General features: G+C 36.4%; 1 protein-coding gene across 7 annotated transcripts in view; it reads right to left on the reverse strand.

Annotated features, from left to right (window-relative positions):
- Positions 1-6,497: 6,497 nt before the first annotated feature.
- Positions 6,498-22,798, reverse strand: part of RapGAP1 (Rap GTPase activating protein 1) — a 276,369-nt gene continuing 260,068 nt past the window's right edge. For 6 of the 7 annotated variants that reach the window (XM_076124617.1, XM_076124619.1, XM_076124616.1 and 3 more), the window contains 9 exons: positions 19,376-19,520; positions 18,813-19,088; positions 17,651-17,832; positions 13,950-14,047; positions 12,396-12,749; positions 12,169-12,262; positions 11,381-11,576; positions 9,429-9,610; positions 6,498-8,672 (listed from right to left, as the gene is read on the reverse strand). In XM_076124617.1, the coding sequence (XP_075980732.1) occupies positions 8,520-8,672; positions 9,429-9,610; positions 11,381-11,576; positions 12,169-12,262; positions 12,396-12,749; positions 13,950-14,047; positions 17,651-17,832; positions 18,813-19,088; positions 19,376-19,520 (1,680 nt within the window). In that variant the 3' untranslated portion in view covers positions 6,498-8,519. Of the gene's footprint in view, positions 8,673-9,428; positions 9,611-10,257; positions 10,317-11,380; positions 11,577-12,168; positions 12,263-12,395; positions 12,750-13,949; positions 14,048-17,650; positions 17,833-18,812; positions 19,089-19,375; positions 19,521-22,798 lie in introns of those variants that run through there. The other variant, XM_076124623.1, reaches the window with a different exon arrangement.

Genomic DNA, 22,798 nt, shown 5'->3' on the forward strand with positions numbered 1-22,798 from the left:
TAAAACCTTTATCATCGAGCATTACTCTAATGCTTCATGACAGCTTTTACGTTTGATGGTGATGAAGTACCTACACTGAGTGGTACTTATATACGAACGTGACGTTTCAGAAAATATGAATTGTTTATTCTAACAATGTTGTTAGATATAGTTACTACGAATTGCATAGAGTCAAAAGATACGATATAAAGTTTGTACTAATTACGTTCTAAAGTACTGCACTTTTAAGTACCGCAGATTTAAAGACATTTCTGCGAGCCCGTTTAACCTATAAATAAGTTGTACAGTTTTATCTATGAAATAGGCTGTCTGCAATAAAAGGCTGCTTGCTGGCCAATAAATAAAGAAAAAATATTGAAATAAGATACCATAAATAAAACATGATGATAAAAGAAACATGGCTAAATGATTTTCAACGAGACATTTTCATTACTTTTTCATAAAATCTGCGTAAAATGGTTTTCACGTGGAAGTATTTACGTTTAATTAAGTCAGCGGTGCACCGAGGCTAACACGCCGTGTAATCAAATGTAAATAAATGCACCGTCGCGTTAATTACACTCTCGTATTACAACGTGAAATGAACCGCGAGACTGATTTTATTTATTTTACTTTGATATATATTTAACGTCAAAAAACAATGAGAAATGTCATCCGACTGAACGCTTTCATTATTATCGAGTTCCTATCGACTTAATGTCATGCTTGCGATAGAAGTTACGTTTGATTAATACAGGTTTTATTTGTATCACATATGATAGAAGCTCCTTTGAGTTATAAAAATGAGTGACAAAAATGATGCAGTAAGTCGTTGAACGTTATACAATTTTCACACGATAAAATCATGTTAACGGATCAAAGCAAACACATTATACAAAATAGCTCAAAATGTAACCAATTTTCGTGACTACTTTTAAAGGTGAAACCTTTTACAAAAGCAAACATGTTCAGACATTTTTTCTAGACAAACATATCATGTTTGTCTAGAAAATGTCGTATTATGTTAAATTTTTTGATAAACAAATAATTTAATGGGACATTGACACTGCACCCCACAGTTACGAGATATGTATTACTAGCTGACCCGCGCAACTTCGCTTGCGTCACATAAGAGAGAATGGGTCAGAATTTTCCATGTTTTTGTAACACTTTTTACTGTTACCTACTCTGCTCCTATTGGTCGTAGCGTAATGATATAAAATATGCTTTTTTTTTCACGAAAAAATATTCTCAAAATTATTTATATCTCTTAGTATAACGAAGTCGCGCTACGACATATCCGCCATTAAAACAGTTGCCATGGCAACGGAATTTTGTTAATTCAATGTCATTATAATATTGATTTTTCGCGACTTCGTTGAGTTTTCTGAATTTTCCCGGGAAATGCGTCATTTTCCCGGAGTAAAAAGTAGCCTATGTCCTTTCTCGGGTATCAAAATATCTCCATACCAAATTTCATGCAAATTGGTTCAGTAGTTTAGACGTGATTGAGTAGCAGACAGACAGACAGACAGACAGACAGACAGACAGAGTTACTTTCGCATTTATAATATTAGTATGGATTATGTGTTCTATGTGAGCTGCCAATGCCAAGCAAAGGCACGATAAGCCTGTGGTGTGATCCTGCTTGGGATGTTGAACATTATCCATCAGCCAGTAGCCAATAATGACGTTGATGTAGTGGTATGATAACATGCAAGTGGTCTAGTGGAAAAATTGAAAATATACCTATTTTTTACCTAATATTGTCAAGTTTGTCACTTTTACCAACTCAAAAAAAATATCATACATAGGTGTAAATACGCCATTATATGGCGTTGAAAATAATGTTGTTTTATTGTCAGTTAGCATCATGTTTCGCTTTAATATGTAACGTATGAATATTGTGTGTAATTTGTGGGTAAAACGATATTGTTGGCAGTTCAGGTGAATAGATTAATGTTCTAATTTGTATTATGAGCCAAACCACAATAACCCGTTGGCATAGAGGACAATTTTAAATTCGTTTTTATGACCGAAATTAGTGGAGTTTGATGAGATGTACAATAAATTTATTATAGCACAGGTGCAGAAATGTGCAGTCACTTTTATCTACAAACACATAAACGTCCAAATTTATGAGTTCTCAACGTTTGCCGCAAAAGCATCCGCATTCGACTGCAGCGGCTTCTCAGTACTGCATCAGAAATATTTACTCTTCGTCTTCTGCTCTCCTGTGACATTGCACACAGGTGAGTATCTTTGACTTTTCACTCAATAATACCGCTTGGAAATTAATTTAGGAACTATCAAATTTTAATGCAATGCAATTAATAACGCGAAACAATATTGTACTTAATAATATTTAAGTATCGAGACTTGGGCTCAGGTATACTATTATAATCAAATGTGAATAAATCCGGTGACATTTCATACTAACTACTACTTATTTCAAGACTTCATTAAATTCCCGGTATTTTTAAGCAAAAACGAGGCATTCAAGTACACTTTTATCATAATGAAAAGCCGTCTTTATTAAAAGTTAATCCAATTTTAAAATACCCTTGAATACTCGTAAGAAGCGAACAAATATTGCCTTATTGGCAGCGTTCAAAGCAAATACAGCCTTGATTTTCATGTATATTGAGGAATTCCGTTCACCGAGAATTTCCAGGAATCTGCGCAACGGTACAATGAGCTCATGGTTTATTAAGTACTTTAAATGGAAGCTGACTGTGGTTCCTGTTGATGTAAGATTAATCTTGTTTGGAAACTGTTTTGAATCATAATATTGTGGAATAGTTGTTTGTCAATATTTTTCCAATGACTTATAAATAATATTTGTAGCGTTGTCGTTTTAAAAGTTGAATATCGGACGTGTAAATGACGGGATATTGTAGACGAAAACTGGAAAAAAGGCGACCTGGGAATCAAAACGCATTGCACACGCTGTAACTTGGAGACAAGACATGTTATATTTTGTAAAAGAAAGTCTTGTAAAGTCATTTATTATTTAGGTTACACTGACTAAATAACAACTGGAGTGACGAAGATTAGGAAAGAAGACACTTTTAGAATAAATTCAAGTACTTTATAAACCTTTTGGCCGCTTTAAAAGGCTAGTTAAGGGACAAACTCAAAAGTTTGATGAATAGGACTGTTCATTCAGAAATGAGGAGGTTCTAGCGGAGCGATCAGCGAACTATCTTTCAAATTAAGTAATCTTTCTTAACTATAGACATTTTTATTCCAGTAGTTTACACCGAGGTATGTAAACTTGTAAGAAATCGATTATCCTAAGACCGAATATTTTCGTCGTCAGACAACTTTTATATGGAATCCTTTAGATGTCCCTAGATCTGTCAAGACTTTTTCCTCAATTTGATAGACAATCGCCTAACGACACTTGCACAATAGCACTTGAATAGATAATATGAATTGAAGTAATTGCGCTTTCTAAAGATTATTTGAACACTTTGAAACTGCTATCAAAATTAAATATTCACTTACAGTACATAATGCTCAAGTTAACATTTAAAGTTCACTTCGCACGCTAAGCTTAACATCATCACTCCGCAAAACGCTCTTTAGTAAATTCGCCCACAAACTAACCCTCTGACGTCACGTCGTTTGAGAAGTCCGTCAGTCTGCAAAGTTTATTTCAGCTAGGTAAACTCTTTTAAAGCAATTAGGCGCAATTTACGAAAGGCACAAAGGAATGAATGCTAAAATGAGAACAAACGAGTACTGGAGGACAGTAACTCAATAACTGTGACGGTACTGGTTTGTTTTATACACTTTTGTCTAAGTAACTGGAAGTTTTGTGTAATTGTTAATGTTATGGCTTGTTGTTTCACTGGAGATTTGATGTTCGCTTAATTAGCTATAAAGTATTAGGTATGTTGTGAATTTACTAGATTGGAGATTTTATTTACGCCTAATTAGGTAGGTATTACTAATAATTAGGTCTGTTGTAATATTACAAGATTATTATGGTACAGACGGTAATTAAGCTTCTACCTAACGATCTAATCATGTATAGCACATGATTGAGAAAGGCAAAAGGCTGAGGCATGACAATATTTCATAATTTATTTTATATACTATCGTAATTTTAATGTCAAGAAACGAAAACAGTTTTGAAACTTGCCCTACGATGTAAATTTAGGATTCTCTCGGGTCGATCTGGATTGGTACCGGTTAGTCCGCTAAATAGATATTTGCAGACACTCATCAGCTATCCGATAGTAAAATAATATAAAATATAAATGGTCCGAAGATACTGCACAAGATACTACAGCTTAAAGTAACTTCCAAATAATATTTCAAAGTTCCAATATTCATCCCTAAAGTACAATAGCGTGAAGTCTAACTTAAGAAAGCCTCAAAACTGATGGATGAATGAACACATAGATTGCACAGACGCTACCACAACCGAACTCCAAAAATACAACAATGAGTTTCCTTACTTAGTTGCAAACTTTTGGGTACAGAAAATTAATCCCACTTCCTTCTGTTACGAGTGCCAAAGTTAGTGCGGATGTTTGTAAATCATTCGTTCAGTAACCACTGGACTGAACTTAGTTAATGTGTGGGTTTATAGAAACAGAAACCTAATTTGTATCTGAAACTTGAATGTGTATTGTAGAGAATAGGGACTGATAATATACGTGGGTATTTTGCATTTCTCTGTTAACAATGTAGCAGCTGCAAATACTTATATTTTTACGATTTTTTTAAGCAGAATGTGTAGTTCTAAAAAAATGCATGTTCTCGTTCAATTTCGTAGGTGTTACGAATTCTGTACAAAAACCTTTTTGATTCGTAAAGGAGCAGAATAGATAGAATTACCGAAATGCATGCGCTCTTTGCACCAAATGTAACTAAACGAGTTTGTACTGTTTACATTCTTTTGAGAAGAAGCGCAAAAGCTACACTTCTCAACTGTAGATTTGTTTGCAGAAAACAACCAATAAGTGCGTTACTTCTATTAGAACCCCGATTCTGAGTATGATGACCTTCGAAAAATGTATGTAAAGTTTCCAACTGGTCTAGTTGTTTGTAAAGGAGCTCATAAAATATTCTTCTATACTCTCGACTGTCGAGTAAATGTGTCAGAACCACTTACCATGTGGCTATAAGTTTAAACACAATGCTCGGCTAACCTGTTAGCTCTCCACACTTCCTTCAGCGATCTTCACTTCAGCAAAAGACTGCGTTACTTTTTATGTATTCCTAGCTCTTGTATTTATCGGTGCTTATTTTATATGGACACAGATATCGCACAAGGTTACTAGGTAAAAGGTTTCTAATACAAATTGTTCGACTATATATTTACTCATTCTTTTGAGTGCAACTTAGTTCAGTTTTTGCTACTTGAGTTTCCCAGGGCCTTTATCCAACTGAGATAGTCCATAAAAGCCACCGTAATGTTTACTTAAAAATAATGTTAGTTGGAACAGTTAAGTTTAATATAATTTAAAAATTCCACTAAAATCTGCTTGGGTTACTATTAAGTATCTCCAACTTATGTAGTTTCATCAATCACAAAATGGAATTTTTGAGATTATAGCTTGGTGTCTGTCGCAGCCGTCGTAGCGTCATAATTTGCACCCGGCCATGAACTGGCCGTGACTCGACCATGGCCCGGCTCTTCGCAACAAGGATCAGGCCGGGGCTTTAGATCAACGAATAATTTTATGGCACCTAATTTGGGTTCACCTACATATTTATGTGGAAGACCAAGGTGATGGAATAAAATGTTGACAAACCAACAAATAAAATAAGAAGTACAGAGGAGCTTTCTTTACTTTTCCTACTAGATTTTTGCAGACTCTTGTAACTACATATATTTGATTTAAAAAAAAAAACAATTGGTATCAATAGTTACCAATTTTTTGTTGTAAGTAATTGCAAGCAAAATTATAGAAAGAAGAAAATTTTAATTAATAACTAGCGGTCGCCCGCGGCTCCGCCCGCGTGGAGGTCGGTGAAATTTTCCCTGAATTTTGTTTGCTACAAACCTCACGGAGCCCGAAACCTTTCCAACGAATGCAAAACCGTGGCAATCGGTTCGTGCGTTCTGGAGTTATAGCGTCAGGAAGGAAAACCCGACTTATTTTTATATTATAGATTAAACTAAAACAATAATATTAAGTGCCATCTATACTACATTTTGGCAACTAGTGTGACAACGCCATCTTGTTTTGATAAGTTTAACTAAATGAGCTGAACTCATGAAAACGAAGTATGTTATTATTACGTAGATGGCGCTACTAATCATTGTAGGTCATGTACCTATCAATAGATGGCGTTTAAAACTGTTCTCTCAAAGCAAATAACAGATGGCGCTTTTGCGTTATATCCTATTTTTTGCTTGATATTATTTCAGTTTATTATATCGGAATAAAGTTATTGAAAGAGGATTTTACTGTTCATAAGCCAATGAATTTACTTAACACTTACATATCAGTGTGACACTTAATAATTTGTTGAGGATTTAGGTAATAAAACAACACTTTATTTAGTATTAACTATTCATATATTTCAATAGGTATCTTTTATAATTATAATCTATGTCCTCTAACGCTCCGCGCTCAATATTTGGTTTAAGTCTAAGTGAAGACGAATCAACAGATGTTGTCAATCAACTTACAATAATCAACAGTCGAACAAAATCTAAATGATTACATTTAATAGAGTAATTTAAATGTAAACTTAGAAAGTATGTTAGCGTGTTCCGTCAGTTGAAACGTTACAAATACTGGTTCACTTTAAGGTAATAATTATATAAAAACTCTATACTATTTAGTGGGGAATGTTAACTTTGGTATAAAATATTAATTATAAACAACAAAACATTATTCAACCTCAATACACTTGAGAAACGCAACTTAAATCGAAGCATAAATTAAGAGAAATACTGTTTAATCAAATAGCCTAAGACCAGTTTAGAATATATTTACAGTTAACTGGTGAACTAAATTTGTAATTATTAATTTCTAACAGCCTCACTCACAACGCCTTTTGAATGTAATGAACAGTTTCAGTTTTGTATTAGTCCTTTTCTAAAGTTGTGTTTCAAACTACGTAGAGAAAGATATTCAAACTGTTCTTATACGAGACCTTATGAGTAAGACTATTAATGCCATTATCAAGCGAAACGAAACTTAAGATACGTAATTGCACTGTGCAGTAGAACGCAAACATACAAAATCAAAATGTACTGGGATTTTTCATATACAAATTCAAATATCTAACACACTATAAGAATCATTTAAAGATTTTTCTCTAATGCACCATATTTATGTATAGGCTTTCTACTAGATAATCAAGGCTTAATTTAGTAGGTACCGTTATTTTTTTATCTAATTTCTAGAAAATTTTCAGTTTTGTTACAACAAACGATGAATAAATAATTCAAAACAGTCTAGGAATGCCCCTAAATTCAAAATAGAAAAGGGTAGTGGAACCCATTCTTTACTCTTTATTTAACAAACCACTTTTTGGGTAGACGAATATTTTTGTCAGATTCAAAAATCTAGAAAAACGAATGGGACATTAAGTCATTTCTAATATCAAAATAGAGCACTCTAGACTGTATACAAAAGATGAAAAGATACAAACATATCCACAATCATTAAGATTTAGAACTAAAAAGTAATAAATATCTTTTGCGCGTAACACAATCCTTGAGAACACAAGTGGTATTCCTTTACACAAAATAAATTGGATACAATATGTATGAATAATGTGGAGCGTAGCGATCAATTTGACAAAATCTTTTAAGTTATATTAACTTCATGATTTTTTTTATTTTTGGTGGTATTCGGACGTTTTAAACTACCCCAGTAAAGCTACGCCCCTGATTTACAATAAATCAAAGAACTATAATGTCTCAAATAAGCTAGGTTATCACAACATTTACAAAAAGCGAGTAGCCTAACATTAGACATTAACAATTCAGTTTTGGTATAACAACATATAAAAAGATTCGAATCATATTCTCTCTAATTAGCTATAGAATCGTATATATATCGAAGATTTAGCATTTCTCATTAATATTCAGTCAAGCCACGACCTAAGAAGTATTAGTTATTACTAATATATGAAAACTGGGATATATCTCCGGTAAATAAATATAAGGAAAAGTTTTTGCTACTATAAAACAATATCAATATTGCAATCTCGGCTGCTCACCTTCAAAACCCGTCAAAAGCATTTGCTCAACGAATAATTATTTCTCTATAGTAAAATGTAACTATGTAATGCTTATTGCTAGGTTTTGAAGTTGTGCAATCGTTTATAAAGAACAAAATATTGCACTTTGATTCGCTACAATATGTACGCAGAGAGCAACATACATAAATACACATATTTAGTAGCAACACCGAACTACTCTAGAGATTTCGTTCAGTAAACCTTCCTAATCCCAGATAGCGTCCTCTACTTGGTCATTTCGTTTAAATCAGATCTTTTTCCGTCAAACATACAAATTGTACGTAAAATTGGGCCTTAACAATAAGGGATAGAGTTTATTTTTAAGCGGTGGAATCGTGTGTTGAAGGGTTGGGGATGATGGTGCCAGTGGACTGTTGCTCCCGGAGTCTTCTCACTTCCCTGGACGCGTTAGCGAGTTCCGCTTGAAGTAACATCTCCCTCTCACGTAAGTTTTTAATCTCGTTTTGCCACGTCTGTGAAAGAAAAAATAGCATAAATAAACAAGGCTAATTTAATTCGTAGTAATAAAGCGTTGCTGGCATTTACACATATGCAACTATGTTAGTTTTTATTCTAATCTCGCGCTGTTTGGTTAGTATGAAAGTGTTTCTTAAGTCTACAAAGAAAATTACAGAAAAGAGGGGCTAGTTTTATAACTACGCTTACGGAACTCACAGATTTGAATCGGGCGATTGAATCGTAAATAATGTTCTGACATTGTCTTTGCGCTACAGCGCATGACTTATGGAGATGAAATACACATGTAAGCGTCCGTAAACGTTTCTATACAACCAGCCTAAATTATTCGGCAGATAAGTTCACATAAAGCTCAGAGCAGTCGTATGCACGACTTACTAAAGCCTGAAAACATTCGGCTATCTAATGCTACTGGTATTGGACCTTCTTACAAAACGCTGACTTTTTAACTCACCACGCCATCAAAGTGGGCAGTTACGCCGGGTTTCCACGGCAAGGGAAACGGACCCATTAAAGTTTTCATTAAACTCGCAACTGCACACTGCTACTAGAATTCCATTTTGGTGGAAATACAAGTGTGCAGTTTACGCTTGCAAGTTTAACGAAGTTATTAATGGGTCCGTTCCGCTCGCAGTAGAAACCGGGCATGAGAAGCGTCACGACGTTTGTAAAGCAAGCGGTCTCAGACGACCAGGCTCACATTGCTTTATGAGAAATGATACAATACCCACAATATTTTGCTGTATACTAACAATGTTCTGCTTGAGGAGGTCGAGTTTGTCGTTCTTGAGGCGACAGACTTCCTGGCGCAGGAGGTCGGCATCGCGCGGCGCGGGCTCGGCGCGGCCGCCCGCCACGCAGCCGCCGCACGCCGCGCCCGCCTCCGCCGACGACATAGACTCCAGACCCGTGTCGCTGTCCACGTACACACCTCCTGCAACCATGACACCATGTAATGTGTTTGCTAGTACATTGATTGAGATTTGCTGTGAATAAGTGCGTTAAATATTTAAGCTTGTTTTAAAGAACAGTCGCAAACCGCGCGAATTAGCCGTGGCCAAACCAGCACGATATATTTTTTTTACTTACATTAACATATTGGTGGTTAAAAGTATAAAAAGATAAAAATATTTGGTTTATTTTTTTCAGAAATACGGCAATATATTTTTTCATAATGTTAAACGTTGTTGTATTGACAGCATGAGCTTAGAAACTGCTAATAAATAATTCGGTAGCCTAATTTAGGTAAAAGTAGGAATAATTATTAAATCTATAGTAGAAATATAATTTCGAAACACATATCTTACGAATAATTTAGATATAAGTGCACAATTAGAACTAAGTATACAGAATAAGCAGTGTTTTTATTACAGCGAAACGAATAAAAATACAAAACACTATCACGAAAATAATATCCATTTACATACAAAAAAGTAATTATAAGACAAATAATTATTACCTGCCTTATATTAAAGTGAACGGTACCTTGATTTTGAATAAATTGATAAATAAATCATGCTACTAAACAGACGACAGATTATAAAAACACAGATTTTGTACTATAATGTACTAAATAGTAGGTATATTTGTACAGGACTAACCTGTTGCACTTTTACCGCAACTCAGCCAGTCCTTGTCGTCTAACAAAGAGAATATAACTTACAATATTACGCCAATTAATTATCTAAATTATTTTTATTGTAACCTAACTTATGACTTAGTTATAAACTATGATTAGCCGTCTCACAGCTGAGCACTGATTTCCTATATGAGTTAGTCCACCACAAAAGCCATGACCGAGAAACTTAACAACTAATTTCAATTTATTTTGTATAAACATCCCAAAAGCCCTGAAAAGTTAGCCCTAAAACCTAACAAGTTAACGTTTCCAAAATAAAGTGTACCGTTTATAAGTTTCGTAAATTGCAGTTCGGAAACTGATAATTAAACATTATGTACCAAAATGGCGAATATATTTTACTAGATTATAACTTGACATGACTTGACAAGATCTTCAATCGATAAAATATACATTAAAAGATTACTATTCCTTTATATTTTGTATAATGAGATGATTTCTACAAATAATTAAATCTCTAAAATTGTACAAATGTGTAATCACTATGCTTGAACACGATTTCAGTATAGAATGTTCTAAGCATGTTTCGAGGAACGTCTATGCAATCAACATTCATGCGTTAATAATCTGTCATTGGTCAATTGATTGAGCACCTGCAATTGACCATTCAGCCTAAGTGATTGTCTAGAAATTAATATAAGTACTTGCAATATGAACTGACTCAAGATAATATGCTAATTTATTTGTAAAATGTCTTATAGATGATTATCTAATCTGTATTCTCAAAATGTTTTAAAGATTAGTGTCATGTTTTGAGGTTATCTAGAAAATCAATCTTTGAACTGTATCTTGACTGAGATGACTATTTGAAATCGACAATGATGTCTACAACCTAATCTATTTGGAACACGTATTAAAGTCCGCTTTTAGATGTCTTATTTAGTAAACAATCTTAGAAATACTTTTTATCGAAATTTATAAATCAGACAGTTATAAGAAACAAAAAGTATTATTAAATCGTTTTTTAAATAAAACATCTAAAGTAAAGCAGACTTTCATCTTTATCATTATCTAAATTTTGGGTGTTTGGTAGTGCGTTTAAGCCAAGTTGTTTGTAATACTAACCGAGCGGGTCGAGATCGACGGAGTTGAGACTGGAGTCATCGCTGTGGTCGGTGAGAGGGGGGCGCGGGGGCGCGGCTCGTGATGTCACATCGGGGCTGGACTCGCCCGACGCATGGGATGCGCCGGACCCGCCCGCGGACCTCACAGACACCGCTGAAGCCGAAGACGATGCCACTGACGATTTGGAACGGCCGCTCTGTAAAAATATAAAAAATAAATTAGAATTCACTCATATAATTTTGCAACAACGTACAGTACAGCCAGTACAGCATACAAAGTTAACGTTCTTAATAAAATGCTTTTGAATTTGTTCCAGTTAAATGGGTTAGTCACTATAGCCATATTAGGTAACGTTGAACGAGGAATAAAATTTGAACCTACCCTGTTTTTTTTGCTTTATGTGTCTACTAGTGCTATCTACGAACTAAGTGCAATAAATAATGACAATGGGCTTGAAAGACTTGAAACCTCTTTAAAATGACGTATGAAGTGCTGTACAGTTAATGTTGGGTAACTTTTATCTCACACAATGTCTGAAATAAAATGAAAATGTATTAATTGGAACTTTCTTTAAGATTGGTGCGATTTGGATACTTATAATTTTCCAGTATGGCTGTATTTTGCATAGAACAATTTCAAAAACATTTTAATAAGAATGATCAATGACGGTTTTTCTGCTCTTAAGAACTAGTACTTTTAAAAAATGTGAAACGAGAAAATATCAAGGTTAGAGAAAATATTAAGTATTGAAAATAAAGAAACAAAACTAAAATAAGTATTATACTTACATTGGGAGTGTGTGTTTCGTTCAATATTATCTTATTCTTATTTATAGGGTTCTTGTTGTTGTCGCCCGAGAGATTCGTGTCTACACTTGGAGATCTGAAAACACAAACAAATAAGTATTACACATTTAAAATTAAATTCATTATGTACCAAAAACAATACTTCACGACAACAGAACTTGGCCATTTTCACAAAAAAAAAAAACAATTATAAACCGGTAAGTACATACCTGACTTTCGAGATGATAGCCTTTTTGACAGTATCAAAGAAGCGTCCAGGGCCTTCCTGCTTTGGTGTACCATCGGGCTGAGGGGACACCGCCCCCGGCTCAATTCTTCCTCCCGGTCCCAAGAACTCGCTAGTTTTAGACTTCAACTCATTGACCAAATTCATGAGCAACGAGGCTCGGGTCCTCAATTCCAGTTGCGCGAATTTCTCAGCCTTATAACACGCGTTTTCAGCGTTAATCAGCTTAGTAAGAAGGAACTCTTTGAATTCGCGCCCTTTACGGAATATTGACGGCTGCGGGAGAGTCGGTCCGAAAAATGGTACGTCGTCACGTGCGGTGACGGCCACTTTGTACCTAGACAAATATAACATTAGTTTAATATATTTAAAAACAAACATAGTGCTAAAAATCTAAAATACTTATAAAATATTCATGATTGGTAAAATGTCAAAAACAATGCAATAGTTTTGTATTTATTTATCATTATGCTGCTAAACAGACGTCAAAGAAAAATAAAAGTATCTAGTAGGAACAGCTTTTACAAAACGTGTAATACATTTACAAGAAACCGACTGTAATTATTTAACTTATCACTAGAACTCGCGTTTTCTCACATTATCTGTCTGTACATTTTAAGATCAAAGAATCTTCCATTAGTTTAATTAATTCACGACTTAAATTAACTTGGCTGGATTTTTCTACCACAACCCCTTTTCATTTAAAACACTATCTGAGTTTGACAGATATTTAATTAGGGAATACACTGAATACATTTGGCATAAAAAGTTTTATCTAGCTTTTAAAATAAAAAAAGCATTTTTCAGTACATTTCGTTAATTCGCTTAACCTTTCGTAAATCTGAAGAGCATTAAGATGCTCGAGTGGTCTAGTATTTGTCGGTATAAAAAAGCTCTCTAATTACAAAGTCGGGATTCGTTTGCATATAAATTACTGGGAGAATTTCCATTCCACTTTCTGTACCATTTTCACGACTTGTCTATGCAAATAATGCTTCTGTGCGTTGTTGAGGAGCAACACAAACTTTATGTTAAACAAGTCACTTGACAAGTGGGAAAAAGTAACAAGATTCGAAAGTTCGAAATAAAAATAGAAGACGTTTTCAAGCGGCCGGTATGAATAAAAATAAACCACAGTTCAGTTGGTTTGGTTTCATATAAAATGTTACAAGTTATTTTGTTTCTTTTGAATGCAACGTTCAGAAATAGATGCCAGATTGATATATTATTCAGCTGATAAAATATAAGGGCTTCGTAAAAGTCTGTTGCGTTATTTAAATTGTTTGATATCGTCGTAAATTAAGTGGAAATAATGACTTGTTTGTCAAACTACATCAAAACATGGCACTGGAATCATTATAAACTTTAACATCGGCCGTAAACAATTCCCGCTTGTTTTTAGAACATATTTTGAAACGCATATTTTATACGATTATTAAAAAAATGTGTTTATTGTGTGCCAGTTTTAATATAATTTTTTTTACACCATGAAATCGCTAAAATTACATTTTAAATGAAGAATATAAAGAATATTTACCTGGTCTCCCCACCGGCGGTCTCCAAGAGTGTGACTACTATGAACGCGTGCAGGAAGTGAGACGCAATCATGTCAGGTGTGAATGGAGTAGCTTTCTCCTGTAAACGCAAATATTTAACATTATTTCACGAAGCGTATGTTGATGGTAAGCACGTAGTGTTTAGCGTGCTAATCTATCATTAATCAGAGTACAAGATTATAGCAGTACGTAAGCACATTTTCTTTTTTATACTGTTCAAAAAGAAGCTATAACTAAAATATTTACTGATATTCCTCATTAAGTTTAGAACATCATAACTTTTAAACTCTCGCGTTGCATGTTTAATGTATAATAGAATACGGGAATTAACGCGAACACGCATTTTACCTTAAAATGCCTAACGTTTCGGCGCAGGTTGCACTCGCCGTGGTCCCAGGCAGACTGGAGCAGCGATGACAGGACTTCGTGTATATGAGGCGGACGAATGTCCATCCACCCTCATATTTTGATTTTTCCAACCGCCAACACACACTACACTAACCGTGTCCCTATTCTGTGAGCTAACCGATTGCGAAACATAGCGAGGTTTTGTAACAGTAATCACTGGATTCCACGTCGCGGATAATTTGAAGCCGTCTTCCCGATTGAAATTTGGATGTTTCTTGATTTCGATCGCTTCACGAACAATCCTCGAGTAGAAATGTCGTTCAGTGGAGAGGACTTGAGGGCGATGGAATTCAATCCAGTGATTAGTTCCTGCTTCGAGTAGATGTTCCGCAATGGCTGACTTGCTGATTTGACGGTTCTTAACAGCGGCGATATGTTCCTTGACCCTTTCAGCTATCGACCGCTTAGTCTGGCCTATGTAGGAACTACCGCAGCTGCAGTTGATCTTGTAGACACCTGGTGTTTGAAACGGTAGTACATCCTTCGGTGTGCCCACCATGCTGCTGACTTTTGCCCCCGGCGTGAACACTGTGCTGATGCTGTATTGTTTCAATACATTCCCGATCTTATCAGTCACTCCTCTGACGTAGGGCAAGTAGGCGGGCTGTCTGTTGACCTCCGGATGTTTACTCCGTTTCGTGATCCTGTTCCTTCGTCGACTTACGTGGTATCCGTTCATTCGTAGTACCTCCTGAACATGTTCCAGCTCCTTCCCAACATGTTCAGGGTCACAGAGGTCATGAGCTCTGTTCTTCAGTGACGTCATAACGGACTGCAAGTGACGGGGATGGTGATGTGATGTAGCGTGCAGGTATCTATCTGTGTGTGTCGGTTTCCGGTAAACACAGTGTGATAAGGATCCATCGGGTTTCGCGGCAACCCTCACATCTAGGAATGACAACGACCTGTCCGTCTCCATTTCGTAGGTGAACCTCATCTTAGGGTGAATGGAGTTTAGGTGTTCTAGATATTGATCTACTTCCTGTTGACCTCCTTGGATAATGCAGAAGATGTCGTCCACATATCTTTTCCAAAGCCGTATGGTTTTTGGTCCGAGTGCCAATGCTTTCTCCTCAAAGTGCTCCATCCAGAGATTAGCCAGTGCAGGGGCAACGGGGCTGCCCATTGCGACGCCATCAATCTGAAGGTAATGTTGGCCTTGGAAAAGGAAGTAGTTGCCGTCCAAACAGTTTTTAAGAAGATCAATATAGTTAAACGGCATCTCGTTGTCCTCTAGCTTGGTCTTTACCACGTCCAAACACTCCTTAATTGGAACATTGGTGAAGAGCGACTCGACGTCAAAACTCACCATGACATCGCCCGGTTCCAATCTAAGGTCCTTAATAATCTGGACGAAGTGCCGCGAATCTTTCACAAAAGACGGTGTATTTCCCACAAGTGGCTGCAATACTGACGCAACGTACTTTGCAAGGTCGTAAGTAGGAGAGGCGATTTGACTCACGATAGGCCGCAGTGGTACGTTGGACTTGTGTATTTTGGGCAGGCCATATAATTTCGGTGGTTGGTGCGACTTCGGTTTATACAGTCTTTCGTACTCGTCTTCCGTGAAAAGGTCCTTGTTGTCCTGTATCAGCGTCCGTATTCGTCGTGTTACTCTAGCCGTAGGGTTATATGATACCGGTTTATATACCTTGTTATCACATAACAAATCCCGAACTTTCTGTTGGTAATCAGTTGTATTCATCACTACAGTGGCGTTTCCCTTGTCGGCCTTAAGCACTAATATATCCCGGTTATCCCGAATAAGTTTCAGTGCTTGACGCTCTTCTGCAGTGGTATTACTCGCTGGAACCTTCGATTTTCGTAATATAACCGCAACGTCCTGTCGCAGGGTATCGGCGTCGCCGGGCGGTATTTTATTACGAGCAATCGTTTCCTCGACGCTACTGATTACACTTTCGAACGGAATTCGCTTAGGCGTTAGTGCGAAGTTCATGCCTTTGGCCAAGATGTTAATCGTAGGTTGGTCTAAACTCACATTTGAAAGGTTAACGACGGTTTTAGTCAGTGGATCGGGTACAGCCGGTGACGTATTTTTCTCGACATACCTTCGGTTGTACTCCTTCGAGAACTTACGCTCATGGGTTTCACTACACAACTCGAAGGTTCGAGAAGCCTGAAGATACGTTACCCGATCACACAAGTCGTAATCTTCGCGTGATAAACTAACACTACACTTCACATGTAACACGTATAACTCGCTATGAATACGGTTAAGCTCACTGTGTTTGTTCCGTATTAATTGTCTCAGAAGCCGTTCACTCGCGTTATTTAGAATATTACGGGAATGCGCAATGTCACTACGCGGTTTGATACGTACACACGTAGGTAATAAGTTCCAATCGCGACACTTAGTTAAAAATATCAACGATGTTTCCACTCGCGCACGTTTCCGACGTAAATATTCTAGGTCACGTATTTGTTTTGCAATGTCCGACCCGTAGCGGTTTGCAATCATAACTTTTAAACTCTCGCGTTGCATGTTTAATGTATAATAGAATACGGGAATTAACACAAGTCTACAAGATCAACTGCAGCTGCGGTAGTTCCTACATAGGCCAGACTAAGCGGTCGATAGCTGAAAGGGTCAAGGAACATATCGCCGCTGTTAAGAACCGTCAAATCAGCAAGTCAGCCATTGCGGAACATCTACTCGAAGCAGGAACTAATCACTGGATTGAATTCCATCGCCCTCAAGTCCTCTCCACTGAACGACATTTCTACTCGAGGATTGTTCGTGAAGCGATCGAAATCAAGAAACATCCAAATTTCAATCGGGAAGACGGCTTCAAATTATCCGCGACGTGGAATCCAGTGATTACTGTTACAAAACCTCGCTATGTTTCGCAATCGGTTAGCTCACAGAATAGGGACACGGTTAGTGTAGTGTGTGTTGGCGGTTGGAAAAATCAAAATATGAGGGTGGATGGACATTCGTCCGCCTCATATACACGAAGTCCTGTCATCGCTGCTCCAGTCTGCCTGGGACCACGGCGAGTGCAACCTGCGCCGAAACGTTAGGCATTTTAAGGTAAAATGCGTGTTCGCGTTAATTCCCGTATTCTATTATACATTAAGTTTAGAACATATATTTAAGTATACATTTTCATGATTATTCTTATGTTCAACTTCACTTTAACATAACTTTTGTAATGACGAAAGATAGATGGTCTTTACTATTTTTTTTATTAAAACCAAAGGACACCAACGTTTCTAGCTTTTTATGAACTTGGCCTTAGTAACAAATTCTCACCTGAAACACAATGGCAACAATATCGTTGCCGACATGTCGTTTCCTCTGCAGTTGTTGCGCGTCGCCGGCGGTGTGCGGCAACAGTGGCGCCACGTGGAACATTATCTCGCGCCCGTGGTACTGCTCGTAGACAGCTTCTGTGCCCGTGTGACCGTTCGTGATGTCGAGACCGCCACGGTAGCCTGGACATCGAGATAACATTAGCTTTAAAAAGTTATTTTTTGACAATTTTTGAGTTATCACTAGCGAGGTTCTCTGCAATCGATGCTATCGAGTAACGAGAGTTTGACATTTAAATTGTGAACTGCAAAAATAGTTCTTACGACGTCCACTAGAGGCGCTGATCAGATTGTCGTATAATAATTTTATTCTCGATGACTAGCCGGTTGTCGGTAGTTGATAGTAGAAGAGAGATATTCGAGCTCTATAGATGGTGTATAATGTCAGAGTGGACAGGAAACAAAATTAAATAGGTTATGCAATGATTTCTATTAATTGTTTTTCATCAATCTACTGAATTTAATTCTTTCGTTTGAAATGGGTGATTGATGATCAAATAATGAAACGTCATTCTGTTGCGTAAATTTAAGAGATGAAAAAGCTACTTTAAATATTCCAATATACGGCTATTCAACTTCAAACTTATTTCATAAACGGTGCTTCGAATATTTCCATCATTTAAAGTTTCCTAGGTCAGAACATAAAAGTTTTAGTTTAACGTTTTGATTGCCAAAATTCAGCTCTGCATTGCAGCTAAATTTAAATTAAGTGTGCCAGCAATTTGTATTATTTCGATCCAAGTGGTATGTGTCGAGTTCTTGGCGGGGTATTAAGTCCGTACTGTTCCGGATTCCGAAACCTTAGGGTTAGCATGCAGGCACAATGCCAGGTATTGCTGCAAAGGATGCTGACTATACTGTACTGAGACCACGTGTAAAAAGATAGACATTGAACTTTGACTTTTTGAAATCGCCGTAAGAAAATATATTCGTATGTATCGAAAAGAAACTAAAATAAATACACGACAATATAAACGTACGAAACTTAATGTTTAATAAATATAGGGAGTATTTTTTCTGTTATTGGACCTATCGTTTTGTACAGAGAGAGGAATCGGAATTGCAAAACCAATCATTAAAAAAAATATTTTGTTCTAACTAACCTTTATGATCCTTCAGCTTGATCTTCTGTCCCAGCATATTTAAGAACTCCTCAAAGGCTGGCGACGTTTCGTTGTTGCCGAACAACTGTTCCTCGGTCGTCTGCCCGTATGTCTGGTACAGGACTCCGAATTTGAAACAGTTCACTAGTACATGTTCATCGTACGCCGCGATCTGTGATGATGCGTTGAGACAAGTGACGGCTGCGAAGTTCTCGATGTTCACTTGTTCGTTTAACATTTTTGCCATTTTGAGAGGCGTTGGCATTACTCCTGATCCTGTTAAAAGCAATACAAATGTTAGTGTTGATTCACTAGATAAACCTAAGGCTTATCTTCGTATTTTATGTAGTTTCGAACTTTCTATTACACCATTACCTAAAACTTTTATTGGGGATCTATCGACCAGAAGATACGGTGTAGAAAGTGTAATTTTAAAAAGAATGTTTTTTTTTCCACTGATCCTTAAATCATATTCGAAAATCTCAAATTCCCTGCCACTACATAGTTTTCAATTAAAATACATTATAGCTCTTTTAGGGCCCAGATTTCTAGAAGATACTTACTAATGGTGGGTATAAGTCCATGCATAGTCTCGGTGCGAAGCCTCAGCAGTATCCTAGTGTGGTCCTGACCGGCCATGTGTTCATTCTTCAGTGACATAACAACTGGACCTAGTTGCTCGTCAGATCCAACCAAGTTGATGTGCTCCTGTAACCAACAACAACTTGGTAAGCATCACAATATGAAAAAGGTGATACGAAGAAAAAAAATGCAGCGATACTGTCGACAGTATCAACAGTTTGAGATTTAAAATATACTGCCAAGATAGTTCCTACGGCGCCCGCTAGAAGCGCTGATCAAATTATCATACAAAATTTCTCGATAGCTAGCCGGAAATGTCTATATTTTGTTTTAAACCACAAAGTAGTGTTTAGTCTAAACACGGTATTATTAAGTAAAACATAAAAAACCGAATGTACAGCCGCATAATCATTACAATTATTGTGAAAGGAAAAATAGCCTAAAATAGACGCTTTTATCTAAGCAATCTCATACACATACGTTTAGATTAACATCTTATCCTTCCAAATCTATTTCCTTTAATGGTATGCGTACGATAATATACTTTTGTGAGTTATTTCGGGGTACCTGACAAAATATGACAGGTGTTAGCGTAATGTTATTTATACCATGGGTTATTTTATTCACTGAACACCGCCATTACATAATTCTGTGGCAAAAGTATCAACACATTGTGGTCCCGCTAAACATACAATGGAGTAACGTCGGAAACAGAATTAATGCACACCCGTGAATATGAATAGGAATAATTGTGTGCTTCTGGTAAATATCAAATAATGTCGGATTCAAACAAGCCTCACGTAATGGGATTAAAACGAGTTAAGGTAAACACACGCACAACTTGATAATGCAAATGGAACAGTTACAGGAAAAGTCGGGCTAATTAGGGATGTAATAACAAAACCAATATTGACGGTCAAAACAGTAAAACATCCATCAGTCGTGCCCCACCTATAAACCCCACGGAATATCATAGAAATGGCTTATTTATAGCGAAGGTTATTTTTAAGGGTAATGATATTATCGTTAATGGAGTTTTTATGCCCATATATTCGTCAATAAATGATCAGAAAGCCATTATACTTTACTTATTCGAACATTAACTTTATCTTAATGTGTTAATGCTAGGTTAGGTTAGAATAGTTATGAACCTAAGTGGCCTGTAACTCAGGGACATTATTCTGAATGAGGTGACTCCGAAGATGATGGAATTGATCTAATGATCTCTGACTTGATACTGCGCGTAATTATTAGTAAAATCAGGGCACCAAATGATGATGTCATTTGCACATTAGTACGAACTGATTCTTCCACGCCTACAAGGAAAGAGGAATGAGGTAACAAACAATGAATATATAAATGTTTTCATAATGGTTCTATTATACATGTTACAGAGCGATTGCATATAATATAAGTTGATGAATATTGAAAAGTAATTCTAGCACATAGTTTCTGTAATTCGTTAAGATATGGTGAACTAATTAAGCAACATCGCAACTGTGCACAGAATTACGTTGCAAAATTTTAAGCGATGTGAAATACCTACTATGCTTAACCGCTTCAAGGTCCAAACAAAAAGCTTTATTTGCCATGGGAGAAGTTAATTAGCCATACGCATTGTCAAGTTAACCTTGCTAGCCTACCAGACCCTATTTTTTATTCCCAAGCATATAAAACTGTCCTTTATGAAGGACAAGCACCATTGTCAATAAAACAATGCTACGTCTCAATGAAAACAGTGAAAAAATACACAATACATCTTATTACGACATACGGTCTGAATCAATAAAACAAGTCGAGATTACATTTTATTTTATATGTGCACATCGATTCTGGCCTGACAAAACAAATCTGTCTTCTAAAAACATTTTTCTAAATCTCAAAGGCTATTGAAAGGTCGTACAGCACAAAGCATGTTTACAAAACTCTCGATCATTCTTATATAAACATTTTAGTTTAGTGAACAGCTTTTAATTAACACCTATCGCTCTTCAGAAGTGTAATGCAAACAATCAAATTGTGCGGACGACAGATCATTGACTGGAAAAACATCTAGACGATTCGTTTACGCACGGCGAATAGTAAACACTCGTTGCAGCGAAAAATGAAGAACACAAAAATTGTTTGATCATGCTTCTTGCAAAATGATTACAGTCATTAAGCCTCTTCCAACGATTTTTTTGGAAATATCTCGAATTTATCGCATGTCCTTTTTAACGCCACAAAGAGGCAAATTGAAAGCTAAAGATGGTAATTGAAGGGACGAGGGGTTAATGCCCCTTTTCGAACTCACTGATGGATCACGTCATCTGAGATGGAATCTGTCAGATTTTTTTTCAATTTGTGCGAAAGCGTTCTATTCAAGCGATGTTTACGATTAAAAATCGTGTTTAGATTGCATGATGTTATTATCTTATTATGTTAACGACCCAAGAGAATATAAACATACAATTACCAGCTCTGTAATAAAATCTCAGTCTTTATAGAGTCATGAACTCGAATTACAAGGGAGGTATTTATAATCGCTAATTAGAAGCAGCATGATCAGATTTTATAAACACATAAGTTTTTCTTAGAATCCATTACGCCGTCTGCTCATCGTTCTTATGCAAAGACAATTTTCCCGAAATTTAAGAATCAATAAAGTAAGTCAACCTCCCATAGACTCCAGCTGTTCTCACCGAAGCGACCGTCTTAAAACAGATCTTACATTTTTCATTTGCACAGTCTCTCGATTTACGCAAACTGCCCTAGGACGGCTTCAAACGGCAATCATTTCGCAGCACCATCATTTCTTACCAAAAGAATTGTTCCCAAACCAATTTTGCTTTATGAAAGAAGGCATTTGCTTATTGCTTCCATTTTTCTTTTGTCGCGGGCATCTGTCATCGTCACTGATTTAAACGAATGGATTGTCGAACAAATTATCATTTAACGAAATGTTATTAGCGATTTCTTTCGTTTGGCTGCCAAGTGCCAGCTGCATTGACGTTTTTATTAATATCAAAGAAAATATATCTTTAGGTAGCTCTGTGTAATTCTTTTCTAAAAAAATAGATATGATATTCAATATTATTATTACAGAAATCTTCCTTTAAATATTTTGAGGACCAATATATTTAGGATAAAATTATAATACGTTTGAAAAGTATATTCTCATGCGTGGGGTGAGTATAACATTTTATGTTACCGGTGATATCCCTCCATAGGTTTTATGGCAGGACATGATGGCCTTTGGCAGGACGTATTTACACGTCAGCACGGCACTCGTATCAGCTTAGCGATCGAAGCATCGCATTCATCTAGCCTAACCCTTGCGGTGTCACAATGGCCCATCAGCTTTACCGGGCTGACATCTAACTATTGCAATATTTTATGCAAATTATATAAGATACGCACTTTAA

The sequence above is a fragment of the Anticarsia gemmatalis genome, chromosome 16 (assembly GCF_050436995.1).
Source record: "Anticarsia gemmatalis isolate Benzon Research Colony breed Stoneville strain chromosome 16, ilAntGemm2 primary, whole genome shotgun sequence".
Taxonomy (NCBI): Eukaryota; Metazoa; Arthropoda; class Insecta; order Lepidoptera; family Erebidae; genus Anticarsia; species Anticarsia gemmatalis.